The 13,159-nt window shown below is 31.8% G+C and overlaps 1 protein-coding gene across 1 annotated transcript; it reads left to right on the forward strand.

The window, feature by feature from the left end:
* Positions 1-8,894: 8,894 nt before the first annotated feature.
* On the forward strand, positions 8,895-12,937 carry LOC111717260 (calpain-2 catalytic subunit; the record flags this gene model as incomplete). The annotated part of the gene is made up of 7 exons (XM_023492769.1): positions 8,895-8,952; positions 9,608-9,762; positions 9,855-9,943; positions 10,367-10,448; positions 11,525-11,655; positions 12,770-12,783; positions 12,924-12,937. Coding segments are annotated over exons 1-7 (528 nt in total), but the record flags the coding sequence as incomplete, so codon positions are not given.
* Between the last annotated feature and the right edge of the window lie 222 nt (positions 12,938-13,159).

Consider the following 13,159-nt stretch of genomic DNA (forward strand, 5'->3'; position numbering starts at 1 on the left):
TTAACCAAAATGTTTTCAATGTTAGTCAGCAATTTAAAACTGTTTTTAAAATAAAATGTAATGGTTAAATTCTAGTTTAATTTATTTAAAAGGATAGTTTAAATTATTTTTGTGGACATTAGAGAAATAATTTTTATAACCGTTCCTAAATATATTTCAACGTGTTGGTGTTGTTAGAAATGAGTTTTGGTCTGCACTGATGGAGAAGGCCTATGCTAAACTGCATGGTTCATATGAAGCATTGAAGGGATGCAAAAATACATTAGTTTTACATATCTTATATTTTTCTTTAATCGATTTAAATGACGGTCCAAAGAGCCAAAAACTTTACAAAAATTATACTGATGCAAATTTAAAAGGAATAGAAAGAAACTCAGAATTTTGAATATAAATTGTTTGGAATTGCTTAGTTTTGTATTGTCAAAGAAAATTTTGTATTACCTGTATAGCATTTCTTACCCCTTACACCTTAAAAATGCGCCATAAATCTCTTTACAGGTTTTTTCTGCCTATCAAACATTTTAGTGTCACTATAGAGAATTTTATAAATTAATGCAGTTATAAGAGGGATTAGAGAAAACATTTTAGTGTCACTATAGAGAATTTTATAAATTAATGCAGTTATAAGAGGGATTAGAGAAAACATTAAAGCTAGGGTCACTATAGAGAATTTTATAAATTAATGAAGTTATAAGAGGGATTAGAGAAAACATTAAAGCTAGGGTCACTATAGAGAATTTTATAAATTAATGAAGTTATAAGAGGGATTAGAGAAAAAGTTCTTCTTTTAAATGTTCTATATTTGCATACAGGGAGGCTCTACTTGTGAAGCAATGGTGGATTTTACAGGTTTTTCCCAATTTTTCATTCTAAAACTTGGTAATCTCCAAGAATGTAATGCAAGGAAAGTTAATTGCAGTTGCGTATACTCTGCGTACATATTGAAACCAGTTTTCTCTGGGCGGAATTTGTAAACAAGAATAGATGCCTCAGTGTTCGTTTGATTATTTATGTGAAAGATGGATCCCATATCAGGCTTCGACATCCGTCTTGTGTTTACATTACTGCCCAGTGACAGTACACTGCAGTACAAAAGATGCGTACACCTCTGAAATAACTTTCCTTCCATTAAATCCTTGGTAATCCCTATCAAACCTTCGGAAATATTGCTGTAATTCGCATTATAAAATATGAGTCTAAAAGAGATTCTAGAAATATTAACTTTTTATTGTATTAGATCAGACCTTCTAGTTTTATTATTTCTTTAGTTCAATTTTATTCAGACCTCTATCTAAGTATTTACTTTCAAATATTTCTAATATCTTTTTTACTATTCATAGACTCTATGAAAAATAAACGTTACTTATATACTTATCCAATAGTTTATTCACTTAGGTTGGTCACAGAGTAAAGTATAATGAAAAATACAATGTTTATATATGGTTGAGAAATTGCAATAATGCCTCTCTTGCGCAGAAGAAAGGGTGTGTCTGTACAGCCTAAAGAGGCCTAGAAATATTTTTAGTAACAATGAAAGGGTTCAATTCCATCGTGAAAGTTAGAACGTAGTTTCTGTTTGCAACAAAAAGGATGTTACTGGTTATTTCTAGTTATTTGATGAAACAAACCAAAAGTTAGACAATGTATAAGTTTTTACCGGCTATTTCTAGTTATTTGATGATGGATACATTTTATCATCATATAGCTTCTATATATAAATTTGGCTTGTCTGTCTGTTTGTCTGTCTGTTTGTTTGTATCCAATAAACGTCAAAACGGCTGAACCGATCGGGTCCAAATTTTTTGTGGGACATCACGTGACCACAGGGAAGGTTTATGAATGATCAAAATTTCAAATATTTGTCTCCATCAAAATTCGATCTTCAATAAATTTTTGAAAATTTATACTTCTACAAGAATCAAATATGTTGTCTAAATTGGTGATCAATTGATGCCTTGTCCTTTAAGCTTTGAATTGTAATAAAGTGTAAAACTTATGTTATATGTTACTTTAAAGATTTGTATTAAGATTTTTTATTTCTGCCTATTATACTTTGATTTCATATATTTGTATTATAAAAAAATGTGATAAACTTTAAACTTATGATGTTTAAATTTTTGTTTTTATCAATTGCATTTTTGCCGATACATACGTTTTAAAAACTAATAAATTGTATCAAAAAATTGAAATTTTACATAACAGCCGGATTTTTAAGTATCAACAAACTTTGAATCTAGATACAACAAATTTTGAGAGAATAGGTGGCTCCGCCTGTAACAACCTCTTTTGACGGGTCAAGATTCAAAGCTGAATAATCATATAACAAATGATTACATAGTTGCGCAGTAAGTTGAAGGGACATTCAACAAATTTAGAATTATGGTAATTTTTAAACCGCGCAGTGTTGCTGGTTGAATCGACATGAAACAAACTTTGTGAGATGATAATTATATGGAGGTGTGGCCCCGGCGGCACAGCGAGTGGACAAAGATGGGTTGATAGATCATGTAACAAACTTTGAATTAAGGCGACTGAAAATACATTCAACAAAATTTGACGAATGATTCTGCTAAGGTGTATTTGAGTCCAGTGCTCTGACAAATTTTGTCTGACAAAATTTGAAATTTCTTAGAGCGCTCTGTTGTTAAACTCTGAAGTAGGGTTGTCAGCAAAAAAGAAAATTTGCAAAAATTTCCCTTTTTCTGAAAAAAATATTGTTTACAACAGAATTTTAAAATGTCCTTCTAGTTGGGGACATAAATTGGGATTTTTCCAGACCTACACAATTTGTGCAAAGTATTAGAACATTTGAAGAGGAGAGATGCTTAAATATTTTCTGGAATCTGTCAGATAATGATCCAATAGAAGAAGTAAGTTACACATACATAAATACAGTAAACAATGTAAATCATACTTCACAATTTCCCTAGTTTATAGTTCAGTTACCAAATCTGGTGTGATAATTCATCCAGATAATATGTCTGGTCATCTTCCTATACTCTGTAAGTTTGATATGGATCAGCTTAATTTGGAAGTAAAGAAGTTAACCAGTAAATTATAGAGATAATCTGGATAAAAGACTAAATATTCTAGACTCACCACAGGAATTTAACCTTTGCTACATGATGCCAGTATTGATGAATATGCTACAAGAATATGTGAAGCTATAGATAATGCAGCAAAGTTGTGTCTACCAAAATCAGGAGGAGTAGCAAATGAAAGATCAAAAGGGATCTTAATCTGGAATGAATATGTAAAACCATATCAGGCCGAAAGTAAGTTCTAGTTTGATGTACAGCAATATAGAACACACTACAGTATGGCTTTATTTTAGGTCCCAGGGGAATGGTATTATGTATAACTTCAGTTTGTAATAGATAAATAAAATAAAAACAGAATTAATGAATTTATTTCACTTCTCCTTCATCTTTCCCCCTATGGCATTCCAAAATTCACTTGACACTAGAGTTCCCTTCACTAAATTGCCAGTATCTACTAGGGCCAACCCATATATATCATGTTTAATCAGTTTAAATTTCATGTACGAAGTCTTACAGTCGTCCTTTTTGATTTGATTTACATTGTTCAAGTGCATCAACACATTCTTCTCCCATTTCCTTCAGGTTCTACTCCATACTACCCTGGGGTCTCAAACTATCTTTCACTTCCGGTTAAAACTATGTCACACTTCCGAATCTACAATGGAATTCTTTATCACTTCCGAATTACAACTATCTCTCGATTCCAAGTCTAACTTTACCAAATTACGGACATTACAACTGACAGAATTGTTTATTAAACTAGCATTAATTACATTCACATAATTATCTTCTGTAGTTCGAGGAGTTGACAACAAAACAAAAATAGGTGAATTTTTTTATAAACATATGTATGTATGGTAGTCAGTCGGCAGATATTTTTCTTAAAAAAGTATCAGAATTTTTGGGAAAAATCTTTTATAAATAATAAAATATTTAGCAAGAAATTCAACTGTAAAATTCTTTAAACTGCCTCTTTATTTTCTTTAAGATTTGCTTAAGCTTTTTGTCTAGGAAGTGAGGGTAGTTTTCATTTAAATAAAATTCGTGAATAAATGTTGATAAAAAGACTTCAAGAAGTCGGTGGTAGTGAGGGAAGTTTGGAATTGATAAAAAAAATAATTGAATAAATTTTGATAAAAAAGTTTCCACAAGTCGGTGGTAGTGAGGGTAGTTTGAAATAAAAACAAATTCTTGAATCTGCATGTATCTGCTGTATTTGCCTCATTATTATTGCCAGATTTTTGGGCTGTCGGGCTTGTTGTCCCTCCATCTCCATCTCTGATTCAGAGTCGTCGCTCGGCAAAGTTGGGTACCCTTGGAATGATTCCACTGTATTTCCTGTAACCCTACTTCCTGTTTGTACTCCACTCACTTCAGCTCACGTTCCATTAAATAATCGCCTGCTAATGTCTCCCTGGCTAATCCATTAAACCAGGTTTTCACTTTACTCTTTTTCCGGAATGCTTTCGGAGTCTCGGGCATCTAGATCAGGTTTATAGGTTATCCCACCGCTGCCACCAGAAAATGTAACGATTTAGCTCGTCTCTCCTCACTTAAACTTTATGGCTAAACTGCCTCTTACTCTAATTATCAGTCAACCCCATCGAGATATTAGTAATAGAGGGGGCATCTGGAATTTTAGACTTCTTATTGTACAGCCACTGTACACAATGACCCGATCAGAAATTCTACCTGGGGGGATCTTAATTCGTAAATCAGTGTTATAAGACATTATTGTTTGAAAGTGAAGCCTACAATATTCAAGCAAAGAAAATAAGCTCATATGATTTTTGTATAAAAATGAGACATGACAAATAGAGAAAAAAATAAAATCCTTCTCCTTAATAACATCTTGTTTATTATCAAATTCTTTACTTCTGAAATCTACATTGTACAATTAACTCTTAGGAATATATGTTTCTGACTTTTAGAATGAAAAGCAATTCTGAACTAATAATAAATCTAAATTAGGTTGGACTTAATTTTTATGTTATTGAAGAACTTAAAACTGTCAAAATATTTATTTTACATAAATGAACTTAACGTGAAACAAGTGATTTTTAAATAGAAATAATCTATTGGTTTTGTAGGAGCATATAAAAATTGGGTGTTTTGTCTTCCAGATAACTTGTTCTATCCACTCTTTTCGTATGTTATGAAAAATTTCTGAACCCGAAACATCGTTGTTTACACAATTTTTGACACTACAATATCTGATTGTTGAAAAATATTAAAATTAACTGTCCACACAATACCTTACAAATAGATGTACTTAGGATTAAACCCACTGTACTCTATGATACCAACTCAGTCATAAGGAAACATTTTTCGACAAATTTCACTGTACAGTATAAACCTAGCTAGGCAAAATTAGGAGAGTTATGCCCGCCCCCTGGTCAACCCTGACTACTGTATCGGCTAAACTGCCTATAACTCTAATAATCAGCCTACCCAGGCTGATCCCTGTCTATACTGAAGCAGAGTCTGTATTCAACTGATTTATTGATAAATATGATTATATACGGGCCGGTATGGCCTGCCAGGTTACAAAACTAAAATTAGGGTTACAAGACAAAGACAAGAATTTAGAAGTAAATAGATAGGTAGGGATACATCTGCTTCAGGTTTGTTACATACGTTGTTCACAGTACCTTTAATTGGACATTATATTCTTACAAATTTCTTTCCTACTTTACTCCAAGACTGTTGAAGAACAGAAAGTTTTTGAAAATTAACGGAAGAGTCGATTAACAAACGGAAACCCCGGTTGTTTTAAAATCGTTAATAAACAGAAATGACCATGAAAAAATTAAAGGTATGTTTTAAAATAACAAAAAACAGGGACTTTGTTAATTTTTCATCTTAAAATAGAATCAAATACGCAGAAAATTAAAAAGTTAATTTTAAGCTTATAATTAGAATTATGATTTGAAATATGCTACTCAGTATATGAGTAATATAGTCTGTATTAGTGATGTTTAGTGATGTTTGATATAGAATTAATAATATAAATACAAAAATATTAATATTGAGCATATTCTTAAAAAATATATTTTACAAAAAATATAAATATTGAGCATATTCTCACTGAATATATTTTACAAAAAATATAAATATTGAGCATCTTCTCAAGAAATATATTAACAAAAAATATAAATATTGAGCATCTTCTCAAAAAATATATTTTACAAAAAGATATAAATATTAACGAAGAATAAAAATTATTAAAGAGTCATCACACTTCAATTACTGGACAGAAGGGAAAGGTAAAATACTACATTATTGGTAAAACTTTGAGTTCTCGTAGCTCCTCTGGTTTTTATTTTACACAGAAGTTTTAAGATAAAATTTTTTTTCTTGTTATACAGAAATTCACAAAAAAAATTTAAATATAATTTATAATTTAGCGTGGCCACACACTCTTTATGTAGCCAACATGGATGAATCATTTGGATGAATTAATTAATTCATTCATGGTATCCAAGGGATATATAACTAAAGGTTATAGCGTACATTCAAGTTGTGTACACTCAGCAGTCTGTAGTTGGTCTTTTTATATCTATTCAGTTTTTACTTATACTCAAGCCAGGAAACAAGTATCGCTGCATTCCTGTTACGCATCTGTTTTATTTGTGTATATATATATTATAGAGGATATAAATGTATATATATATATATATATACGTGACTAACTGTTATAAACTGCACAATCTCATATTGTTTTACTTAATAAAGGGATCGACTTTAAGTGTAATTTTAAGCGACCCTCCATGCAAAGATGTCAATGCCCGATTCACAATGGTAATACAAAAAGCTTTATCTGATCAATAATGTCTAAGATATTGTCGTTTTTCTAGGTTTAAAAGTGTTTTAATTCTTGCACCCTTTCCTGCAGTAGCAGTAGTTATAGTTATAGTTATAGTTAAAAATAAATAAAAATAATCATTTTTCAAAATTATAAACATTGACATCTTATTCATACTTGATCAGACAAAGCTTTCAGGGTACCGTTGTGAATCGGGCATTGCCATCTTTGCATGGAGGGTCACTTGAAATTACTTTCGGGTTGTTTAATAACTGTACAATTTAAATTTTAAAACCACAATTTTTAAGGATTTTAGAGAAATATTATTAAGATTTTGAAATCCGTTACGTAACTGTTATAATAGATATAAAACTCTCATATGTCTAAAGAAAGAAAAATTAGTTTTAATTCTTCTCTTTTTGGCCCTTTTTTAAAAAAGGCTTTGGGTTAAATTTTTTAAATACTGAGTTATTCAAGTTTTACTGAAACAAAACTTTAAAATTCTTTTTACTTTAATTGCATGCTTCTCACGCACCTCTGACCCTATAGTAAAAGTAAATTCATCCTAAAGTCTGACGGCGTCAACTTTACGGCTGCCCGTGTTCTCTCCTTTATTTATTTATATATAAACTGATATCTATACATACATTGTAATAATCTCTGTTTTGGTGTTTTTTTTCTGTATGGCCGATCAAATGCAGCCCTAGACCAATTTAGTTTAAATTTTGATTATTTGGTAATTCGTTAGAATAATGGGATGATGTTCTTAGCTTAGTTGAAAAATTGTCTCGAGAGGAAGATCTAATATTCTGATTTTAAATTTTCTACTTTGTCCAAAAATTATAATTTAAAACTATTTTATCATATTATTAGTATTACTTCCTAAATACTATAAAAGCTAAAATCAAGTGCTTTATTGATTTAAATTGTACATGTCTAGAGCTACAAAAAAGTATAGTTAGTGATGTTAAATTCAAGGCAAAGGTGTTGTGAGTTGTGACAAAAATTTGTAGAAAAAATACAAAATTTTTTATATTTTTTTTTAACGAAATATCGCATAGTTTTCGCCTCCTTCCGTAAAATTCATTTTCTCACAAAAAGTCCAAAATTTTGTTAAAAAGAAATGCAAAAGTTTTCGTTGGCTGGTAACCTTATAGTGGGAACACCCTGTAGTATCCTTCTATATAGTATACAGTCTTGGGTATCTTGGAGGATTTTGGAGGATGAGATAAGAGATCAGCTGGTTTCAGTCAACATACATACTTTACAGTACATTACATACATAGCTCACTCGTTCATAGATTCGACCATAGATATTATAGGGTTCTCACTGCTGAGGGCTGTAACTGGGTGTTCCTGTAGGGTGTGGTGGTGCAGGAGGGCAGAGCCTCCCTGTATAGATAATTTATATGATTTTTATTATCTTTTACATTTTATATCGTTTTATGATTTTGTTTATTATTTATCTTATATTTTGACGTTTGATATTACAAACAATAGTCATCAATTATTTTTCGACTTATTCGTATATAGTTAATATTTTATTAGTTTTGATTTTTTTTAAAATAGTATTTCGCTGGCGCTAGATTTTCGAACATTCTTGGGAAATATGAAAATGTCGTCTTCATTATCAAAAATCCTCGAAACATGAATAAATATTTTCAAAAGTAACTCAGATCATGAAAAATAAAAATATTATGAAATATCAACTATATACGAATGCGTCGAAAAATAATCGATTACTATTGTTTGTAATATCTGAATGATTTGTTAACAATCGGAGTTTAATGTTGCATCTTTCTGAATTTGTATGGACGCTACGTCCTCAGTATAAGTCGTTTTTAACAATTTTCTCCTTAAAGAAGCAACAGACAGAAGTAAGATTAGTAGCAATCAAAAGCGCTTATTTTTCGCCATAAGCCTATACCCCTTTCATTTTTCGCGAATACTCCCTTTCAGTAAAAATTTGATCCTTCATGGAGGGCAAACCGCCTGTTCGCCCCTTCCCCCTCAGGTATGGCCCTTGTCATGCGCTAATAACTCTAAATTAGGATTTTTGGGGCATGACGATAAACTTTCTAAAAATCTTCGGAATGAAAACTAAAGGTTTGATAAACATAATAAAATTATCTTCTAGTAATCTCAGTTTTCTATTCGGATATCCCATCATAACTAATGAACCTCTGGATAGATTTGCCTAAAATTTTGATTGGCAAACAGGGTAGAAACATAGGTTTGTTGATTTATAATTTCCAAGTTGAGGGAGGTTAATTTTCACAAGCAAAACTTCAGGATAATCTAGGTTTCCTAACCTAGTATTACAGAAAGTGCAAAGTATCATAAAAAACAGTGAGGTCCATTTAACAACGACGACGGCATTTAAGCAATCTTTTTAGTATTTGATATCGGCATAAAGAAAAAAGTTTTACCAGAAGCTTTGAAATCAACCTGTCTGTAGGGAACAATATACAATGTGTAGTCTGTAATTTGTTCACTTTCACTTTGTTTTATGTTAAATTTAAGATCATGCCTAACAGTTGTTTTCCTGTTCCACAGTTTAATATTATACTAGCTTGGGAACCCAGCTTTGTCTAAGTTTTCCCTGTAAAAGTCAAAACAATCAACTAAGAATTTTCAAATTAGTTCCTCAATCAAAATTTGAGGCAAATTGGTTAAAGGGTTCATGAGTTATGATTTTATTAACAAACATACAATCAAACAGAGATTACTACTTTATATATATAAATGATTGTACAATTAGACGAACCAGAAGTCCCGGGGACTCCAACGCCGCTGGCTGAGGACACTTCCTGTCAAGACGAGGTTGACGAGGTCAATGCTGCACTTGAGAACTGGGATGGAGATCCATTCGTCAAGAACGGAAAACTTTACGGTCAAGATTATGACAAAATCAAGGTTCCGCCATTTTTCATGTTTAGGGGAAAATTATCCACTGCGATAACTTGTGAATTTGAGAGATAAGTGCTTGATCCTTGTACATTTTCTAGGCTAAGTGTGAGAAGTTGGGAGTAAGGTTTGTGGATCCTTGGTTTCCGGCAACAAGCAAATCCTTGTTCTATACCAGCCCAGCACCTAGGTAACAGTCCTTTTAACAGCCCAGCACCTAGGTAACAGTGCTTTTAACAGCCCATCACCTAGGTAGCTTAGGACCTATGTGCGTAATTTAGAGTAGCCCCTAATTTAAAGATTTGTATACCCGACTTATGAATGTATATCGTCTTTGCTCTCTATTCCTAGTGTATAAGTGCACAAATGGTTTTTAATTAGAAACCCCCGATTAAGAATTTCAATCCTCAAATAAAATAACCAGAATCCCTCCATTATCTGTGACAGTTAAAGGCATTTAAAAGTAATTTAGTGGAAATTTTGAGTCCCTATTACTCAAATGTCCCTTTAAATATTCAAAGTATTACACTTTTAAGATAATACTCGAGAAATCTTATTTCTAAATTATATTTTGTATAATTGCATATTAAGTATTAAAAATAGTTTTATATAGTTTGGATTGGAGACGTCCTAATGAGATATGTTCTGAACCTAAGATGTTTGTTGATGGCGCTGATAGATTCGATATAAATCAGGTAATTATTAAATCCATCACAGACCGGAACTTTTGAAACTTTAGCGCTCAGATTCTTCCTTTCCCTTTTGACGATTCAACTTTAGAATCATACGCGGTATTCCACACTCCCAATTCAAAAGTTTCGCCTTTTCTAACAATTGTTTAAAAATAATGTGGACATCCTCTCATCCTTTGTAGCTTTTTTTAAAAATTATGTTGACATCCTCTTATCCTAAGTAGCTTTCTCTTAAAGTTATGTAGACATCCTCTCATCCTTTGTAGCTTTCTCTTAAGATTATGTAGACATCCTCTCATCCTTTGTAGCTTTCTCTTAAGATTATGTAGACATCCTCTCATCCTTTGTAGCTTTCTCTTAAGATTATGTAGACATCCTCTTATCCTTTGTAGCTTTCTCTTAAAATTTTGTGGACATCCTCTTATCCTTTGTAGCTTTCATGCATATTTGACATACAGTACAGTGAAGACGACTTTCGATTTCAATGTTTGATTTCTACCAAGCTTTTAAACAGCATGGATACACAAAAACATGGAAACAAAGAGAAACTGCCAATCAACACTCTTTGTTTACTTGTAAACTTGTATTTTAAAACAGCTGTTTAGAAATCTAAACTGAGCTATAAAAGTCGTCTTCACTGTATTGATATAAACGCCGAGCACTGTTGTAGCCTGAAAATCAACTATGAAATACAAATAAAATGGGTTTGTAACTACAGGGTGTCCCACGTAACATGACAATTCGTGAATAGTTTTGTATGTCTTCTTCTAATTATTATGTATTAGATATTTTAGACTTTTTGCAGTGTATTTCGTTAAAAAGATCTGTTACTCAAATATGTTTTACTTTGAAATCAATTTTACTATAATATGACTGCCATATAATATTTTTTTATTATTTTCTTTGGTATCAAACAACTTGACAAATAATGGAAGAAAACATACTAAACTATTCACCAACTGTCATGTTTCGTGGGACACCCTGTAGCTCTACACTGCTAAATTGTCTCATTTTGCTATTTAACCTTTGAAAAAGTCATCTTTCTTTTCCACAGTTTTATGGTTTCTTCTGTACTTCAGGGTGAGCTAGGAGACTGCTGGCTGTTGGCTGCTATGAGTAGTTTATCCATGGATCAAGATTTATTTCATCAAGTTCTACCCCCGGGACAATCCTTCGATACAGAGGATTATACTGGAGCTTTCAAATTCAGGTTTTAAAGGGAGTGTCTGGCTAGACATGATAGTTGAGCTGAGAATACAGCATTGTAGAGAAATTTGTAGATAATCAAAATGATTTTTAAAAGATTTCTCTACACTACGGCATTCTCAGATCAACTACAGGGTGTCCCAATAAACATGGGAACTCAGTGACGAATTCGATATCGTCTTTTAAAATAATTCTTTGATTTAGTATAGTGATATACCTACTGAGAAAGCTGTAATCTGTAAGAGTTTCGTCTGCTATGTTAACATTTTGTTTGTTTATGTTTAGACCGCATACGGTTGTAATTAGTAAAACAAGAAAATTGCAGTTTACAAACAGAGTAAACTTGTCCGTCTTTACTGTTCATCTTGCGTAGACATTATAAAAACATATTAACAGTCTTTTACCCTTTTCATAAAATAAATTCTAGCAGACATAATAATATTGTGGCTTTTAAAATTAGGTAATACAATGCTATAATTCATAACGAAGACGATATCGAATTCGTCACTGAATTCTCATGTTTTTTGGGACACCCATACACTCACTTTAAAGTTGGAAAGGAAATGAGTCTTTGTCACCAAATCTGATTTTTTATTCTTTAATTCTTTGCAACCCAATGTGGTATACCTTGAATATTTCAAACTGTGAATCCTGTTAGGTCAAATAATCTAAGTTTGAAATATCAAAGGTTTTCACCATCAGGTTTCAAAAGGTGCAAAGACTCAATTCCTTAATATGAATTATGTGGAATCAATATTGTTAAGAAAAATAGCATCTTCAAGCCTGGATCGGCTTTGAAGTGCTTCTTCACTTGTACTTCTTGTATTCCTAAACTTGTACATTTTAGAACTCTAAAATAGCATCTTCAAGCCTGGATCGGCTTTGAAGTGCTTCTGAACATGTACTTTTTGTATTCCTAGACTTGTACATTTTAGAACTCTAAAATACTTGGGTTTAAGAAATCATGTTTGTTTGCAACCTTGGAAGGACATTAATCAGAAATCAGAAATCATTAATTAATTAATTAATTAATTAATTAATTAATTTATCCGTTTTTTTCCTATTTCAAACTTGCAAAGGTTGTGGAATCATTATCTTTTGTGCTTGTTATTGTTTAGGTTCTGGCAGTACGGTATTATTGTTTATTGTTTATATTCTGGCAGTACGGTATTATTGTTTATTGTTTATATTCTGGCAGTACGGTTTTATTGTTTAGATTCTGGCAGTACGGTATTATTGTTTATATTCTGGTAGTACAGTGTTATTGTTTAGGTTCTGGTAGTACGGTATTATTGTTTATATTTTGGCAGTACGGTGTTATTTTTAGATTCTGGCAGTACGGTGTTATTGTTTAGGTTCTGGCAGTACGGTGTTATTGTTTAGGTTCTGGCAGTACGGTGTTATTGTTTAGATTCTGGCAGTACGGTATTATTGTTTAGGTTCTGGCAGTACGGTATTATTGTTTAGGTTCTGGCAGTACGGTGTTATTGTTTAGATTCTGGTAGTAC

Source organism: Eurytemora carolleeae, unplaced genomic scaffold, assembly GCF_000591075.1.
Source record: "Eurytemora carolleeae unplaced genomic scaffold, Eaff_2.0 scaffold2460, whole genome shotgun sequence".
NCBI classification, from domain to species: Eukaryota; Metazoa; Arthropoda; class Copepoda; order Calanoida; family Temoridae; genus Eurytemora; species Eurytemora carolleeae.